This window comes from Fulmarus glacialis, unplaced genomic scaffold (genome assembly GCF_000690835.1).
Source record: "Fulmarus glacialis isolate BGI_N327 unplaced genomic scaffold, ASM69083v1 scaffold16295, whole genome shotgun sequence".
Taxonomy (NCBI): domain Eukaryota; kingdom Metazoa; phylum Chordata; class Aves; order Procellariiformes; family Procellariidae; genus Fulmarus; species Fulmarus glacialis.
The window spans coordinates 27,240-47,059 of record NW_009215061.1 but is presented as its reverse complement, the minus strand read 5'-3'; the positions used below and the strand labels follow the sequence as shown (position 1 = coordinate 47,059).

The 19,820-nt window shown below is 40.1% G+C and overlaps 1 protein-coding gene across 1 annotated transcript in view; it reads right to left on the bottom strand.

Annotated features, from left to right (window-relative positions):
- Positions 1-7,996: 7,996 nt before the first annotated feature.
- The window catches only part of LGR4 (leucine-rich repeat containing G protein-coupled receptor 4), a 29,613-nt gene continuing 17,789 nt past the window's right edge, over positions 7,997-19,820 (bottom strand). The window contains exons 10-17 of the mRNA XM_009578820.1: positions 19,400-19,471; positions 17,726-17,791; positions 16,580-16,651; positions 15,545-15,616; positions 15,126-15,251; positions 13,612-13,733; positions 12,898-12,972; positions 7,997-9,871 (exon numbers count right to left, since the gene is read on the bottom strand). Coding sequence (XP_009577115.1) covers positions 8,595-9,871; positions 12,898-12,972; positions 13,612-13,733; positions 15,126-15,251; positions 15,545-15,616; positions 16,580-16,651; positions 17,726-17,791; positions 19,400-19,471 — 1,882 coding nt within the window. The 3' untranslated portion in view covers positions 7,997-8,594. The remainder of the gene's footprint in view (positions 9,872-12,897; positions 12,973-13,611; positions 13,734-15,125; positions 15,252-15,544; positions 15,617-16,579; positions 16,652-17,725; positions 17,792-19,399; positions 19,472-19,820) is intronic.

Below are 19,820 nucleotides of genomic sequence, written 5' to 3'. Positions count from 1 at the left end.
CGCCTCACCTTCAAGCCGCCTTCCTGTGCGGGACACCGGGAAAATAGGGGGCCGGAACCGGCGGCCGCTGGTTCTGTGTTGACCAGTGAAGTGCTCCCAGCACACGCTCTGCCAGGACGGGGGAGGAACCCCGGCCCAGGGAAGGCAGCAGGGCCTGCAACCGCCTGCCTGCCTGGCCCTGGTCATCTCCACGGTGATCGCTAACACCCGTGTATGCTAAATTATATGAACTCTTTACAGCTGTTCCTTCTTACTTAATAACATTTTTGCACATTTACCAGTTCAATAAACAGGAGCCAGCAACCTCATCCACAGATGATGATTCCAATATGTCAGAAGGTAGCTTAGCATTTTCTAATGGCCAAGTCAAAGTTTGTAATCTATGCTTATATTAAACTGCAACATCCCATTTCAGTCCCTACAATTAGAATCTTGTTTCTGATTTAAAGTTCTAAGGACTTTTGTTTTTCATACACCTCTGCTAGGCTAATGGTGTCCTTTCCCTTCCCTTGTATCAGTTAATTCTCCACTGAGTCTATAACAATTTGTTCTAAATAAAACAGATTTTACCTTTTTTTATACGCTCTTGTCCTTTCCTGTTTGCCACTAGATACTTTGTCAATATGCCATCGTGGTTCCAAATCCCGGGAACACAGTCCCTCCTTACTGCCAACGTTGGGCCACCTTGACTGCCTTTTTAGCCAAATCCTTAAGCAGGATCAGCAGCAACCATATGTATCGCCAAAGCTTTTCATTGCCTTCAGAACTCGTCTACCAAGGAGATAACCGCTGACTAGCAGTGGGTAGCTTTCTACAACTTCATTGAGTCATTTTGCTGTGGCTGACTAAGCAGAAGCATTACTGATATTAACATGAGATATAAAAGTTTGAAAGTGATTGTAAATTTGGTTGCTATATCGATACAATTGCTCTTGCCAAGATTCTCCAGGTAGGTGAGTTTAGCAAGAAATATATTTTTAGTTGGATAGGCAAGTTGAAAAATAAGCAACAGTATTAAAAATGCTTTGTCTAAAATGGGAAAGTCATTTGTGACATTTGAGGCAATTGACTTGCCGTAAAAATTGAATTTCACTGGCTCAATGATATAAAAAAGCCATCAAACCTACACAACCATTATGTGTGCCTAGACGCCACCAAAAATGAGTGCCATGAGGTGGGAGACATTTCAACGCCATCATTAATACTCCTAAAAAATGCCCAAATGATCATACTTGGGAATTTTAAGATGGGCTGTTTGGTGCCTGGGCTGCAGATTCACGGGCACCCGAGTCCACCATTTCTCTACCGAGAGGGCTGCATCTCTCCTCTCTCCCAGGAGCACATACTTCTCCCTCCCTCGTGCTCGCTGGACCCTTCACCGAGCCACATTACCTTACTAATGTAGTAGAAAACCATCCAACTCTTTGGCCAAGCAACTTGCGGTCTGAGCCAGGTAAAGCTCAGGGAGACGTCCGACAAGCGCCGAGGCCAAAACCAGGCAAGCGCCAGGGGCGCACGGCCACAGCGCGGAAGGAAGGGAGAGGCAGAGGTGAGGCGTGAGGGATTTCCCCCTTTCAGTGGTGGAGCTTCTTAATTTGGCTTACCTTCTCATGGGAACTGCAGTTTTGGCTGCTTGGAGAAATACCATTATGGTTCCTGTAAGGAAAAACCAAATGTTACCCTATAGCCAACAATATGTGCTGATAACCAGCTGATCATCTGGAGCGGTTTTCCAGCAAGCTGAAAAATACAAAAAAGGCCTGAATGCATCTCTGATCTAAGCACTCCTATAATATTGACTACATCGCTATGCAGCAAATTGGTATTCATGGTGTTAAAATAACTCTAGCCACTTGCAGTAAATTGTTGAGCTGACCATCATCAAATAGAGTTTCAAGTATTACTAGCTACAGCCTCTAGCAGACAACAAATTAAACCTGGTAAAATAATTTAAGCTGACGATTCTGGTATTGGAAACAGCAGAATATCACTAGAACCTAAATTTCATGCCAAGTAAAGTTACAAGAAAATTTCAAATCGGACTGAATTCTTAGGATACAAGGTGCACAATGCAATGCCTCAGCTCTGTTAAACACAAACCATCTATGGCTCTACATGAGCATCTGTGTATGTGCTGCAGGCAGCTAAGAAGTAAAAAAATAATAAAAGCTGTTTACTACATGGCTACACAAGCACTGTGAGCAAAGCTTCATGTCATGGCGGGCATGAAAACCTCAAGTATTTCAACAGGCTGCAGACCAAGGTAATTTCAAAACATCTTACGAAAGCTTGAAAACCTCCCCCAACCTTGAAGTCCATTTCTTAGTGAAAACTGGCAACAGTCTTAGATGAATAGGAAAAAGGAAAAAAAAAAGTCCCGTCTCACTGAATTGAGGAATTCTGTAGCTCACTGCACTGGGCATCTCTCGCTTCTGATGAAGCCCCACAGCTGCTCATCCAGGATGGCCAGAAACTACGACATGGATGTCTCAAGGCAAGGCAGCAGCCAGCTGCACTCTTGCCAAAGACAAACATTTGAGCCTTTCTCTTCCCTCCCTATATTACTATACAGAATAAGATAATTCCTCAGGGATTCGAGAACAGGAATTGGTCAAATAGCTTCAAACAAACCCTAGTATTGTGACAACGTACCAGAGTTTATGCATTGAGACTGCCTACACAGAGGGTGGCAAAAGCTAGTTCACTTTTCGGGGAATTAAAGCATCGTTAGTGGAATGGCAGGAGCACCCAACTTTGAAGAGAAGTGAAAGTATAAAATAATATTGCCGTTATCCCTCTTCTTACTGTTCTGCCCAACTTGACAAGCCAGCTCCAGTCACTGCATCCCAGTTAATACAGGCAAGGTAAGAGCCCAAACAATGTAATTTTGTAAAATAGTAATGATTGAAACAACAATCCTCCAGGTTCAGGTACACAGCTCCTGTGGCCATACAAGGACTGACAAGCAGACAAATGGCACATTACAAGGACATGCTTCGTGGCAAAACTCTAATTCTGTGAACTTAGTGCCATAATAGGAAAGACTGCCTCTAAAAAGCATCTGCCGTGGCAGGAATTAAGTGCCAACACTGCTAAAGCCTATGGGCAAAATCAAACTGACACGACGTTTGCGGCAACTTTTGTGCTTCAACTGGGTGTAGTGAATAAATACATATACGCACACCCCTATGGTTGTTACTGTTGTGAAAAATCAGCCTAATTTCTCACCAAAGAAATGACAAAACCTGCATTCAGTCTTTCAGTGCTAACTGAATCAATACCATGTAGACTGTGGAATGAGTTCTTTAAGCTATGTAGCAACAGGGAGTTAAATTCAGAGTAAACACAGAGCGTTATATTCACAGACCTACACTTTCTGTTTGTTCATTCATGCCAATCAGCGTGTCTGAACATCCAAACGCTCCTGACAAATTGCTCACACTTGTATTCCCTAATTGCCATCCACCGTATTTGAAAAAACATTTTACATAGAAAATGAAGTCAAGAAAGAAATTTTACAGGTAACAAACATAAAAATGAATTAAATTCTAGGCATAAATCAACTACACTGAATCACTAACTACTCCGATTTGACAACTCCGAAATATCTGAACTTGCCAACTCTTCTTTATGAAAGTAATCTGATCAACTCAGTCTCCAAAAACGTAAGAGCCATCAGAAGGAAACCTCTCAGTTCAACTTGGTTAATACTAGCCAGATTTAATGAAAAGAATCAGTAAGATTGCTTTCAGATGTAATATCTAGTTCCACACTTGCATTCAGGAACACAGAAAAAGCATAAAAATAATCCTACTGAAAAAAAAAACTTGGTAAATTTAGGCACTGACTAGGGCTTAGACAACATGCCTTAAGCTTGTTGTCTAAGCAGACATTTATGAAGAAAAGAATGTGTATCTTAATTTTACTTGCAACCTGGGGGAAAAAAAAAAAAAAAAAGAAAATTTGAACCAATGTAGTCAAATTTAGTAAATCTTCCTGAGTCTTCACATTTGTCAGTGTGGGGAAAACAGTGCAGCAGGCATGGCAGTGAGGAAGCAAGCCACTTGGCTCCGCGCTCGGTGTCAGAGCTGAACGAGCACTGCCTATACTCGTCTACTGGCTATTTTTGTGCGCGCATTTGTAGTTCTGCTTGGCTGGAGGCTGTGAAATCTGAGAGGTCTTGGGATTGCTTCAGTTTTCCTTCACGGCACGGTGTATTCTCATCCCTGCAATACACTGTACCCGCTGCTAGTCCCAGTCCAGATTCTGTTGATGGCAGATGTGGAGCCATCTGCTTTCAAGGAGCGCAGCCTTCAGAAGGTGAGAATTTCTCCCTCGGTTAGGGGAATGTGCAAGAAGTCTATGGAACACATTTATATTCAAATCCCCTCTTTTTGAATCAATAGCAGGATCTCAACTCAGTTGTTTTACGTTAGCTGGAGATCACAGCCCTGCTGCTTTTGAACAGCTTCGCTTGTTCAGCTAGTTTACGCTTCTGCACAAAGTCTTCTCTCTTGTAAAGCTTCAGTTATTAACAGATTTAGTTGTTCATTTTTTGGCTGAAATTTTCCAAAGACACTTATAGGTTATACTTTTATTACCGGAAACCAGTGAGACACTTCATATTTTGTTACCCTCAAATCTAAATAATTTCCTTATAGTAAGGAACCATTACAGTGATTATTAACTAATATTTCTTAAGTAAAACCTAAATGATGACTATTTGTAGTAATGTAGTGCCATGAATGCAACATATGAAATGTGTCCATTCGCCCTCCAAGTTCTTACAGCATGCAACAGTAAAGAAAACAGTAATTTGTGATGTATTATCCCATTTCAGATTAATTAATTTCCTTATTTACTGAATTACCTTCAACTGAACTCTAGTGCTAAATCGGTCAGATTCTACTGTACGATATGTGAAAGGTAATATTAAAAAAATCGCTTGCTAAAAATAAACTTATTATGCTAGCAGTAAAAGATCAAAAGCATCTATGTAATTAAAAATTATTAAATTGAGAGTACGTACAAAACAAACTCTTCAATGTGCTTTTAATTAAAAATATTACCCTGTAAATTAAAACTGAAGGCTTAAAAATAGTAATCAAGGTCAGAAGAATTATTGGAGAGAAGTATCTTTGTATAACTTTGAAATTTCTGAGTAAATTTATGATCGAACACAGGAAATTCTACTGGAAAGAAATGAAAAAGGGCAAAAGGGATCTAGACCAAAAAGGTGCTAAGTAGATGCATTATTTTTGTAAAAGAATAAAAAGGCTCCATTTCAAATTAGGAGATCTCACCGGCATACTGCCACAGAGCAGGCTAATAGCTGTCCGTAAGAAACTACTCTTAATGGGGGGAAAGGTAGGGAATTCCTTAGCAACAGCTTCGGCAATTTTATTTGTGACTCTGCCCCCCTGCAGGAAGCTGCTTCCTCGCAACAGCAGCAGATGAGGAATGAAAACAAAAAACCGTTCTCCTTGCCGTAGGTTTTCCTTTAAAGTCAACAGCAAATTCTTTTTGTCTGCTAAATCCAGTGTTGGAGCTCAGCACAACAGTTGTTTAGAGGGTTCAGAAGCAAGGTACGTGACATTGTCACTGTAAGAACAGTTTCAGCTAGCTTTAGGCTCTAGGAAATCAGAGGATTCGTTTCCTGCAGACACCCCAAAGAATGTAACTTGTGAAGTTTCAGTTGTTTGAGTACCAAAACTGAAATTAGGAAGCTTTGCGAGCTGAGGAGATGGCTGCCTGGGGGGCTGCTCTGAAAGCCACTTGTACAGAGGTAACCAAAAAACCGCACACATTACTAACCCAGTAACGCCTGCTGTAAGGCAAGTTGTCCCCACATATTTGATACCGCTTTTGGAGTGGGGAGGAGAGGGAGCGAGTTCTCAGTGGATGGCTTTCCTATTGCAGCTGTGAACATCTGCACATTATGCCCCGCTACCGAGACCAGTTTGTCCAGCAAAGACATGACAAAGGAGGCATTAAGTACCTGGTGGCTGGATTCCTCCGGGTTGTCCTTATGTGATCGTCCATAGGTGTTGGGCACATGGTCATGTCGAGACAGGCAAGTTTTGCAGCACTGCTTCTTGACGGGTTGATTTTAGTAGCCAGTGCCTGTATTCCTTCACCTCTGCCAGCAGATGAAGCCTGCGTGTGTTGGAAGACACTGGGCTGACTGCATTAAAAATTAACCGTTAGCGTAACTGTAACTTCAAAACCATATTGATATATAAATTAAATACTGTAACTCCAAATGGATCGCATCTGACCATTTTAATAGTATCTCAGTGAAGACCGGTGTAAAACAGAAGTAGTAGTAAATTCATACTCAAGAAATTGTTTGAAATGGACAGTTGGCTTTCCTTCCCTACTGATTGTGAAATGGCATCTGACATTTATTGTCCTTTTTGAGAAGTATTCTTGTTAGAAGTATTCTCTTTACCTGCGAGGGGTCGGCCAACAGAGGGAGTGTGGAACAGACTGGGACTTTTACAAAACTATGGCTAAAAAACCCCCCACAACTCTCAGCATGGAAATAGAATCAAAACAAAATCATCGTCTGTATGATTTTCCAAGACTAAAAACATTTCAACTCAAATTCAATACGTAATAATGTCTTTATTAAAGAGATCGCTTTATAAGAGGGCAAACACTTCTCTGAAGGTTTTAACCTGTTGCATGCCAAGAGTCAGCATTAGTCAGAGATCATGAATCCACTTGTAAATTGGCAACTTTCCTACTTCGCTGGCAATTCTTTCCCGAAACTCCCACCACATATAGTGGAGAGCGGATGACACGTTATTTACGCTCAATAATTTTACATGTGCACCATTTTCAGCCTTAAGTTTTGAAAAACAGAGATAAATAACAATCAATATTCATGTACCCTTTATTTGCTTTCAGTGTAACATTCCATGCTAATTGCAGATGTAATATTCATGAGTGTAAATATAAGAATTAACAACTCTGGGTTGATTTTCTTCTCTTTTGTTTTTACATGTGAGTATTTTGGCTTACAAAATTAACAGCATACAGTAAATAATCCTCCCATACTTTGTACAAACTACATGATTTTGATATACAAGGATTCTGTTTTTATTACAGTGACAATATACAACCATGTCTATTTACAATGCAAAAAGTATATAAACCACATTTTAAACATTCTGCTACTGGCAGCCACTATTGTTTAGGAGGTAGCTTTAATTAACAAAATGAACTGAAGCCACATTTCCCATCATGTGTTCTATCAAATAATTTACAATACAAAGATAAAAATTCATTGTATGAACAGTATATACAGTTTAATTCTCAAAACAGCAATCTAGCTTTAAATCTTAACGAGAATGTCTCCAGAGTAACTGGGATGGCAGTGGATTTGCTCTTGATTTAGCGTATTGTTCAAGAAACATACGTAACTACTTAATCATGCATTCGTAATTTTATATCAATCAGATTTCAAACTAAATATGATAAATGGATCACTGATTGTACTTAAATCATTTGGGTCTCAGGACTTGAATGGTTTAAAAATAATGCACTGATTTACATGAAAATCAGTGACTTTGCACAGTGTACTTCACTCTCAGTAAAATAATTGGCAAAAACGCTTTTCTTTTATTGCAAAATTGCTTTCTGTTTTCCCTCCATTTGCTAAAATCTCAGTCTATTCATAGATATTATTGCGGCGCTGTGACATTCAGCAGGCTGCAGAGCATTAGCCGGTCTTTCTCAAAGACATGAGCTGTATAAATCGACAGCCCTGCTAACGCCCCCCGATGCATCGATATTCCTTCCAACAGCGTGACCCAACTGCATAATACTGAAGAAAGTTGCTGTGGTTCACCTGAAGTAGTGCAGCATCACTGGAAAAAAGTGTTCAACCCTCTTATTCCTGACAGCTGTTAATATGCTTATTTCATAGTCTACAGATATTGCGAATTACAAGTGCTTTATTGTAACAAAACCTTTTTTTAAAATCGAACGTTGGCTTGAAATACAAAACAAACATGGTATGCCTATATTGCTGTCACAGTTATGTATGGGAAAATTAATCCCTTTTTTTGGCCCTGCAGTAAAATTCATCCTGAGATTCAATGCTGAATACACTACACAAAGCTAGCAAGAGAGTTTTTTGCTTAATTATAGAAAAGTCACATTTAAAAATAATTTCTTTATTATTAAACAGCTGTCCTTTATATTGTGCTTTGGCAGGAAAAAAAAAAGAAAAAAAAAATCAACAGAACTTACCTTGCCAACAGCAGATGCAAAGTACAACTGGAGTACAACGTGGAAACACACCATTAGCATGTAAAAAACTGTATAAAAGAAACCACTATTGCGTGGAAAGAGCAAAAATATTGGGTAACAAATTTGGTTTACCAATTATTTACAGTCAGGGCAATTGATTTATTTGTTTAATTATTTTTAAATGTATGGCTCAAGAAGTTACTGCCCGCTTCCCTTCTTTACAAATGACACTAAACGATGATTACAAAAGTGCTTCCTGCTCGAAAGGTCACAACAGGCAACAGTCTACGAAGCATGATACCTCTTTATTAAACAGCTGATGGCAAAAAGCCTGTTCAGTCTTTAATTCTCGGTATGTTGTAGGCATAACGAACCAAAGGGAATCCTCGGCTTTGGTAGAAACACGCACGGCCGCAGGCCTGCACTTGGTCTGAGCTGTCCGACACGAAGGAGTCGTCCTCGTCCGCGTAGTCGGAGTGGGCTGACTGGGTGCCGCAGTCCGACCAGTAGCCATCCGGCCTTTGGCAAGGCACCACTGCCAGCGTGGGGCAGCTGTGGGATTTTATTAAATGTTTACAGGGCATGGGCTTGGATAGAAGGAGCGATTCGCAACATTCACACACGGCGATGTTACCCTGCAAATGGGTGTACACGCCACAGTCGTAGTAAAAATCCTGCGCCACGCAGCCCCCTTGGCTGTTGACGGCGATTGCGACCGCTCCGTTCTTCCTGGTCATGTGGCGCCTGAGCAGCTTCCAGTCCTCCTTGAACTTCGGGTTGAAGAATACGTACAGAACTGGATTCAGGCAAGCAGGTAACGGGAAAAATATCAAAGTAACAGACTTCATGATTTCAGGGCTGATAGAAATCGCAGTGATCAACGGTGCAAACGAGAAAAACGCAACAGGGCAGAAAAAGATGCAATTCGTGAAGATTAGCCAAGCGACATGCTTAATCATGCTGGACTGCGAGTTTTCGGAGAGGTCCTCTTTTTCCAAGTTGCAATACAGTTTAGTGTAGATAATAGCCATTAGCAAAAATGCTAAGGAATTCAGGAGCACTAAAGTTACCGTGAAACCTAACGAAGGTGTTTCTCCAGTGGGGAAGGGCAAGCAAAGGGGTGATGCCGAGTACTCCGCTTTATAAAAAAGTGGTAAGCATCCCGCTACCACAGCACACAGGAAAGCAAAAACTGCCGCAATTTGAAATTGTTTTTGGCGATTACTTTTCCCCTTTTTAATGATCTCCTTCGCAGAGAAGCTCCGTTCAACAGCTGCCAACATCAGGAAAAAAATGGCACTTTCTGACGAAAAGACTGCAAGAAACCCAGCAACTCTGCAACCACTGCCAGTCTCCCACCATATGCCAAATTCAGCAAATCTTCCCCAAGAGACAGCATCCAAGAAAGTTAAAATACCAGTATAGACTCCCATAAATAAGTTAGAGACAGAAATCAGACCTATAAACAGTTTGGAAGATGGCAATGGAGTACAGGATGCAAATATTGTTAACATGACAAGCAGGTTGAAGAACAAAGCAACCAAAAAAATAAACCAGACAGTAAGTCGAATCATCCAGCTGCCCAATAAATATTCACAAGGCTTAAAAGCACCTAGAAGAAAAAAAAAACAAACAGAAGGACAACCAATTTAGGAAAAAAATTGTGCCTTAATAAGCAAGATTTTCAAAAGGTATTACAAGAGCACTCCTCATTAATTCATGAATAGCGTACACAGCTGAACTGCTAAATAGGTCAGCTGAAAGTAAACTATTCTGCTGAAGCTATTTACTAATTAATTATGCCTGCAATAATAATTACTGCGATGAATGGTCACTTGAGAATACTTTGTGTAAACAAGCTAGCCAAACAAACTTAACTACCTTTTAGCTACTCAAAATAGCTTTTATTAGTGCCAACTAAATATTTTTTGTTTTCTTTAGATTTCATACTTCATTTAAAAAGTTGGTAACAAAATAAAAGCAAATGTTCACAACCAGCTTGTAAGGGGAAAGCATTTTTTAGAAGTAACAGATTCTCTCAAAAATTGATTCACAAACATGCCTTCTGGAGTAACTTTTGGTCACAAGGAAACATCTGTAAAACAGCCGACAAATTCAGTTTAATGAGCTTTAATAGGGACAGGAATTCACCACAAGCCCTCTCCCCCGCCCTCTCACTGAAAGGCACTGGGAGCTTGGAAAGTCATATAGGGAAAATGATTTTTTTTTCTTCTTCTTTTGCCACTTAAAAAAGCTTAAATAATAAAAAATGTCCAACAAGCAAAATAATATCAGTCAAGACAAGGAAAAAAGGTCACTACTACTGCTTACCCTTCTAATCCTTCTAATTGCTATTTATTCCATAGGGAAATCCTACTGATTTTAAGTAACAATTACAAGAGTTTAACCTCTCCTACACCCCCATTAGGCAACTGCTAATTGTCCGAAGCACAATAGCTGGGGATCTCTCCCTGCAGTCAGTAGCTCTGGGAGCTGAAGGCAGAGCAGAAAAACGCCAAACTGCGCAGCCACCTCAGGCTGGAGCTTCCGAGCCGGATTCAGCCCGCGACTCCCGGCTCTGCGCAGCTCACGCCCTCCCTTTGGGCAGGTGGAAGGCAGGTACCACCCACCCCTAATGCGGGCTGGAGCAACTGCGGAGGACGATTCAATGTCAGTGCAAAAACCTCCCAAAGCCTAAAGCAACTTCCAGAAACGACTGAACTGACAAGTCAAAAAAGAATCTTTTTGTTTGTTTAAACGAGCAAGCTTCATTTCTGGGCAAGAAATAATGGTGCTAACTGGATTATCAGACCAGTAAAATCCCTTTTTTTGCAGGTATTCCTGGGTAAGACTTCCTCGCCAGAATAATTATTTTTACAGTACATTCACAGGACGCAACAATACCTGCTAAGCTGAATCTACTTAAAAATAAAAACAACTTCCTACTTAGGAAATTTAAAAATGTCAGTGTGTGCTTCCAAAATCAATTTGAAGTCTGTTTTCTAGTAGCTGTACAGCGAGGTATATTTAGACAAAGAAAACCCACCACACTTTCCTGTCTTTCTCCCAAGGTCTAAGTCTCCTTAGAGTTAAAAGTTACCCTCCTCTCTCATTAATATTCCCAGTCCACTGAGCGAAATTTATGCTCGGAAGGGTGAGTTTCGCAGCCCTCAGTGCTGTGCTACTCGAATGCCACTGTTCAGCAATCCATTCCAGCTATTAGGCAAAGCGGAAAGTGGATCTACGAGATGAGCAATGATTCAGAACTTGCATGGTGGGTGGAGTGTCCTACTTATGACCAGACGACAGCATAGCATAGAAAACAAGTTGTTAGTATGGGAGGGACTGGTGAAAAACAAGGCAAATTGCGAACTTGTAAAACAAGCTCTTCATTCCTTTTAGAGCTACAGCATCTCTGGCATGGGCAAAAAGAGAGAGCTAAAGGCTTTAAAGATTTAACCCGTGTAACACACCATCTGAATTCTCATTCTGTGAACAGGAGATCAAAAGCCAATAGGCAGCATTGGTCAAATTAATTCTCAGATCACGTACAGTTACATTAATAATATATTTGATTTTCTGACCACAGGTTTTTTTGGCTGTGATCAAGAAATCCTTGTGATACTCTATACACTAAAGCTGGAGCTAGCCCAAAAGATGAAGAGTGAACAGATTTTCATAATGGATGTAAAATACCAGTTTAGGAGAAGAGGATGAAAGATTTGGAAAACGCCTGTTCATCCAGAAGTAACTTCATTGGAAGCATTCTGTTCCCCCCATCTATGTGTTCCTGTTTAGGCAAACAGGAGGGTACAAGATGTATAGAAGGAATCCTCTGGAGAGCCCGTGGCAAAGGCAAGGAAGTAGGAGGCACCACCACAGCAAGGGCTTTAGGAGCCGAGTGGAACTGTGTGTGGAAATTCGCAGTACAAGGAAGATAAGCAGAAGGGCAGCAATGAAGCTGCCTAGAATGAAAATATTTGCTTGCAAGATCAAAGACTTTCAACACTCCTGGATTGTTCAAGCCTGAATTGGAGTAGTTCTGGTATGCCAATAAGACTATTCATTGCACAAATAATCTGTAGCAGTTTAAGATGCTACGGGCCTGCTCCAGCTACTTGTAACAGCCCTCTGCTGTCAATTAATGCGGCTATAGCAGGGCTGGGGAGCAGATCACATGAGCGTCCCTCCTCTCTCCTCCAAAGGCATCAGGCTTAGTTAAAACCACCAATGACAGCAGTTTGAGTTAAGCTTTTAAAGCACAGGCTGACTTCTCACTGAAACAGATGAGCATTCATACAGTCTGCTCCACAGACATCGCTTTGGCAAGAGTAACGCAGAATTAGGGGGCAGTGCATTAAACATAGCAAGCTCCAAATAGAAGTATTAGTGTCTTGTATGTTCTGCTTATGCTTACTTCTCCAATACAGTGCCGTGTGTCTAAAGCTGAGGCAAATCTTTGCGATTGCTCATCCAAAACAACATTGACATCAAATGAAGTTTCACCCAAGCATTGTAGAATTTAATCTTCTGTGTACAGAATGACTACGAGGAATGAAACATGTAATTCTGCAGACAGCTATTTGCATAACACCATGCCTGAAGTTCACAATGGCTAAAGCACATTATAAGATTTACCTGTTGCTGGTGTACAGTGAATAATAGTCTGTCCTAGTTCCTCATTTTCCTCATTTCTTAGAACATCTGCATCAGCTGTATGCAAGTAAAAATGAAAAACAGGTTAGTTGTAAGAAGAAAAGAAAAAGTGAAATGCAGTGAAGCTGCCTAGGATGGAAGTAGTGCTTTGAAAGATCAAAGACCTAACACTTCACCAACGTTCAAGCCTTTAACAAGCAGAGCTGTTCTGATTTGCCACGTAAGGTCGAACGCTCAGTGCGGAAATCACTGCAGCAGTCTGAGTTACTACTGCCTGTCCCAGCTACTCACAATGCTTTGTAACAAAGCAGCAACATCTTTCATCATCAAGGAAAGATCTATGGGCCTTGAAGTAGACAGTGGAAGGACAAGCCCTTTCTGAACAGGAAGGTCGAAATACTAAGAACCATGAAACATTTTCGTTCTGGCAGCAAATGACAGAAACAATACTGGCAGTTTAGAATTTGAAAAAAAAAAAATTGTTGTTTTTTCTTTCTTAAACAGGCAAATCTTACACATTTAGAAAGAACATGGCACTGCCTATTTGTAAGCAGCCACTAAGCACTTTCAGAGACAGCTTTTGTATCCCTATGAAGATTTACATTTTCAAAATTTCCTTTTTCAAAGTTATACACTGTTATTCGGTCTAATCTGGCCCAAAATAATACTGCTGGTTTAGTACAATGAAACACTTACCCTTCTCACGCTCCATCACGGCGCCTTGGTCTTGGTGACTGGAGTCTTCAGCATTAGAGTTTAAATAAGAATCACAACCCCAAAACGCACAGCACTGGTAAGCATATGGTACAGAGAGTGACCTGAAATACAGGCAGAAAAACAACAAAGGAGTGTTACCCATTGTAACCTGAGTTAAGATTACCACCTATTAAAAATACTTAAGTGGCACACTTCAGTGCTAAAACTGAAGCTTCTTTTTGTGATGGTCGCTAATAAAAAAAACTATTTCAAATTGGGTCAGTTGTAACCATTTCTGATGAATTTTTGTACTGAGATAAAGGACAGGTGCCGCAGCCGAATCTTGTCTGCTGCAAGGAGTATGAAGAAAATTCTGTGATGTTTAGCTCTCTTTACTACTCATTGTAATCCATACACAGAACAAATTCTGATCAGTGTTTGTGGCATTGCTGTACAAATTAAACTGAAAACTAATTAAGCAAGCTAATTAAAGAGTAACCATTTTCTAAGAAAATTAATTCCCAGATGACCACGACATTAAAAATTACATCTTTTCTTTTCACTCTTCATTTTGTGGACCCAAAATAAGATTTTTTTTTTTTTGCTATTGTCTTTTTGTATGTTTGACAGAAATGGTGCATACTATTAATCCTGGTAGAGAAGTAGTACAGCTGCATACAGAGTTTTAAAAAGTCCACATAAACAATGAGATAATAGCAGACCAGAAGCAATTTTTCTGACTCAAGGCTACAGCATCAACTATCTGCAGTATTGTTCCTGAATTCTGTTCTTGTAAATACTCAGGAGGAACGTCAGTCTAAAGGATCCCACAATGCATTAGTTCTCAAACACAGATCAAAACCTAAAAAACAATCTGCTGTTTCCACAGGACTGGTGAGGCCTGACATGGATTCCTTTGCTGGCCTTAGACAAATTAACAGTATCTTCATCTCCATTTTCTCCATCGGAGAATATGGCAAACAATTTCTAACTGCTTCTTGAGGATTGAAATATTAATGTGCAGAAAGATCTTTTAAAATGCAAAGCAGCTAATCACTGTCTGATCCACCTCCCACTGCAATCAGTACCAGGTTTCCATTTGAATGATTACTGTTACTCTTATCATTTGCCTCCAAGAATAAACAGCATATGTATAAAGCGTGGTGATTATGGAATCAGACACCTGCGCGTCTGCTCCTGTTTTCCACACTCTGAAAGACAGATGTGCTCAATTCAATAACAAATGGAATCCACCCAAACCACTACTCCGAAGTCAGATGATATCTGCCTGAAAAGCGGTGAAGGAAAAATGTACAAGGTTCCAAGAAAATTGTCTGGAATGGCTTCTATACCAGAATAGTCAGATGCCCTTTTATATACGGCAACATTAAGGCCCTACAGGATTCAGCAGATCGTTTGTCATGAATATTATCTAAACTGGCTTCATTCATTGTCACATTGCTCGTTACTGTCAAAATAAGCGAGGTGCTCTGTAGTGTTATTTACCAACGTACCGGAGCTTTGCAAAGTTCTTTGCTGCCAAAGCTTCTTTCAACTCAGAATTGCCTGCAAGTTTAAGCTGGTTCAGTCCACTCAATCCTTCAGTTGGAACTGAAGTGAGTTCGTTGAAACTTAGGTCTCTGAAATGTGCATATTAAGACAGTGTTACAACAAAGTAAGTTTGAAGATCCTATAGCATACACTTCACTGGAGTAGGAAGGCTTTATAAGTCTCACACCGAGGCTGTGGTCTAGCAAATGCCTGTCAGTGCATTTGAAGAACTCTGCCCTGCGTACATTCAGCTAGTGAGGTTTTGTGATCCACAGAGATGAAACATATGATGGGCACATACCAGTTTTAAGCTAAAAACATTTACTCTCTCAGCAGTTCAATGATAGAAAGAGGAGGCTGCTGCACAGAATAGCCTACTTACAGGTTAACAACAGCTCCAAGAGTGCTGAAAGCTTCCTTGTGGATCTGATGGATCCGATTTCTACTGAGATCGCTGCAATGAACGCCAAATGAGATTATTTTAGCAGTTTCATCAAAACTTTGTAACAGCCACTGTACTGAGAAAAAAAGCTAAGGTGACAGGTACATTATACCTTTGTCAGAAAAGCCGAACAACCCTCCCGTTTCCCCTCTCTCCCCAGTCAGCCAGGTGCAGTAGCAGCCAAACCCCTTGGTAAGGCTGCTGTATCCTGCTTCACCTCATCCCCAAGGTAGCATCCAGCTTCCATTCCTGTCCCCTCTCCCTTCCGTCTGCTAGAAGCTCAGCCTGCGCTCCCAAGGCAGAGGCCGGCTCTGGCACTACCCATGCCCAGGCTGAAGGTGCCAGGACAATCCCTTCGGTGACAACCGCACCTGCAGCAGGGCACCTCGGCAGGGGTGGGGAAGACAACAAAAGAACAAGCAGAAGGGCATCTGCTTTGTTGGATTTCAAAATCCAGATCCAGCTCCTGCTGGACCACCATGACTTATATTATGACATTCCTTTTAAAACACCTGTCAATTTTTAGATATTTTTTTCTGATAATTTCAGTGTTCCTATATAATCTTCATATAGCTAGAGATGTAAGGGGAGGGGATAATTTTGTTTACTGGTCTGCTCCTCCTGAGGAAAACAGATAGGATCTCTCCAATAAATACTATATAATAGAACAATATAGTAATAATGTAATACGAAATAGTGGACTACCAGAAAAAATCTTCTTTTTTAATCTCCATATATATATATATTAAAAAAAAAAAAATCTTTATAGGCTAGAAAGACAAAATGGAGAACAGAAAGAACGGGACTGAAACTGGCTGCTGCTAGTATCCCTTGCACATTGTTTGCTTCACCTTAGGATCCAGCATACCTGGCCTTTTGCCAGGTCAGATTTGTAACACCAAACCCTGATATCAGTTTACATGGGAATCAAAAACATTATCTTGTTTTACTCAGTATGCAGCTATGTGCACTTACAGGATACGAAGGGAGGACAGTCCTTGAAAGGTATCCTCTGTGATTTCATGGATTTGATTATGCTGTAAGGAACTGCAAAGTGAAGAAGTAGAAACAGACTTTATTGGCAAACTGGGCTGACTTCAAACCAAAGGATAGCTCAGTGCCTGCTAACACATAGATTTAGCCTTACCAAGGGCAAGATTTTTCTCGTTTCCCCTGTAGGCAAACTGTTTAAGTATCTGCGCTGCACTTCGCATTAGCCATGTTAATACAACCATTAAGCTCTTTCATGGTGCCTCTGCCCAATCCCAATTCACAACTCATTTAATTTAGAAGAGACTGTTAAGTGTGGACTGAATTCTTTCCAAGCTAAAAGTAAGACTTTGTGAACTTTGAAGAGTCACGCCGAGCTTTAAAACAAATCTACTTAATTCTGAAGGTATCTTTAGGCCATATTCTTACCCTGGGTGCACTTTCACTGCTCAAAATACAGATTTATGAAAGGAAAATGTTGAGAAGAGCTAATGGGCAAATTATGCTTCCAGTTCACTATCTCTCTTTACAATGAACAATGAGCCTGAAGATGTCAAAAGTGTAAGAGCAAAGGCCTATTAGCCCCACTCTGGTTAAGGGGAAAGAAGCTTGAGAGCAGTAGAGGTAGGAGGAGAAGTAGGAACATATGCAGGCAGAAAAATTGTGTAGGGTCTGGAAATTAAGCATAAGCTTTAAAGCAATGAAGTAAGGAAAAGCAAATACGGGGTTTGAATGTGTCTTACAGGGACTAGAGGAAAAAACATTTTACACAAGCATAGGCTGATGGTTGGAGGGAACTGAAGAAGAGTAGAAGACATAAGAGGCAGGAGGGAAAACACATAAATGCTCATTCCATTTATGCATACAGCAATACTACTATGAAATGCAGGATTAAGGCGTCCTTCGTTCTTTTTTGTGCCATAGCAACTATTAAACCTTAGCTAATTGAGAAAAATAAAAGCAGTTGAATTCTCTGTCCAGCACGCTCCCTCACATGAGATAGTCATATCATATCTCTCTGTCCTTAATCTTAGAAACTTATGATCAAACATGAAACAAAAAAGTTTCTAAAGACTTGGACTCAGCATACTAAGGAGGTAGTAAAGATAAATAACATGTATTTCTACTTACATTTCTTCCAAGGACTGGCAGCCCTTAAAACTCGGGAGATCCTTTATATTGTTATAAGACAAGTCCCTTCAAAACAGAAAATGGGAGAAAGGTGCTTAGTTCAACTCTTTTTTACTTGAAACATCTCATCACTTGTAACCATTAAATGGATTGGCAGAAAAGTCTTCCTGTTAGTAATATTCTGCAGAAAAACTAAGGGCAGTTTAGAGAAAATTTTGAATGGAATCACAAGCATGATCTCTCCACAGTCATCCTAACTAGTCCCACTTCGATTACACATACTATATACACCCAAAATCATAGAAAGACATAACTGCTATGTCAAACTCGCAACAGTCAGCAAATAGCAGAAATAAGGCTGTCTATATAACTTTCTAAAATGTTGATTCATTGCCTTTTATTCACTCTATCCATGTAACCCTTGTAAAAACTACATTTCTATATCTCTCCCCCTTTTTGTCTCTGAATTCAGTGAACGAATTTTTTTTTTTTAAGCTTTCCTGAAATATTCAACCAGTGATGTAAAGCAAACAAGCATGAAAAAAAAATAATCCCAAAACTCTCTATTTGGCAAACATTAACAACTGAAATTAGTGTTCTGTAATTGAAAAGTAATGGAAAAACAGGCCATGCCTTTGTAGTGGCTTCAACAGCTCATGAGATCCCTCCCAACCGACATTTTTGATTCTATAGGCACTGCTTTCAGCTCTGCATCTGGATATCCGCATACCCCAAAACCATACTGTACAAATTCCCTGAATTCTGAGCGTTGTAATCTAAAAAGCTTTATTGATAACCTGCTTTTTTAGAATAAACTGGATAGATGGTATGCAATGCAGGAATTTGGCGCAAATTTTTATTTAGCATGTTGGTACGTCCCTAAGTAGAGCTAGGAAAGTTCACAGGAAAAAGATTTTCCTGTGAAACTATGCAGCAAAAAAAGGAGACTAGAAACTTGCAAGCAATCTTCAAATTTCTGTTCAAAAGATAAACTGCCATTTGAAAATAAATCCTACCCCATCATTCTTTTTCCCTAGTTTTTCTTCTACAAACCAGACTGTATTTTTCTCCCCCATTTTTCAGCACTTGCTTTTGTTCCAAATTTTCCTGCATGTATCCTTTGTAAACATGGCTTTGCCTCTCCCCCCGCAATGGTTTCATTTTACAGTTTGGTTTTTTGCATTTATTTTAACACACCCTTCTGCTTTTTCTGTCTTGCCTTTGTATTATTATTCTCTTCCTAATCCTCATGTCCATTTCTCTTAGTTCCTGATGCTCTCTCCTGTGTTCCCAAACACAAAAAGCACTATAACCAAACTCTTCCTTAACCTCTGAACGTAGATGATTACTGTTGTGTTATGAATGAATGGTGGCAGAGTGAATTTGAAGATGCAAAGACTGTTCTGCAGCACCACCTTACATATCTTTTATAACACAGGAAAGAAATACAGTGCATCCCTATAAAGGGGACCCTGTTTCAGGAATGTAAGGCATTATATCAACTGTGCCATGAGTCTTGATTTGAAAAATCAAGAAACCAGAATCAGATTTCCAACTTTGATAGAACTACTACAATGAGCAATTCTAAGCAATACTTCTGCTTTAAATTAGCTTTTAATTTCTTTTAGAACATTTTGATGCAGATGAAAATAGGAGCGCAATGTGTATACTTACAAAGTTCGTAGAACCTTTTGCTCTTGACATAAATTAACAGGAATACTGTTTATCTTGGTCCCTGTTAGAGTTCTGTGAAAAAAAAACCCACATATATAAATGTTTGCATTGTTGATGGTAGATGGCATAACAAGCATATGTAAGAGCAGGACGGTGTCTCAGTTATTGGGGTGCTAGATTCACCCACCAAAATTTTTTTTTGGTTTGGTTTTTTCTAAGAGGCCACCTTCTCTGTTTTTCAGTTTGGGGGGAGAGGAGGGGGGGGCGGGTTTGTATCAATGGTCTTTTCATAGACTATTGTCAGCTTACCCTATTAAAAAAATAATTAAGAGGCACCCAGGTATCACAATAAGGAGAGCTATATAATTACTTAACATTTATTGACAGGAAGAGAACATACATGCAGTTGCTCTCCAGATCC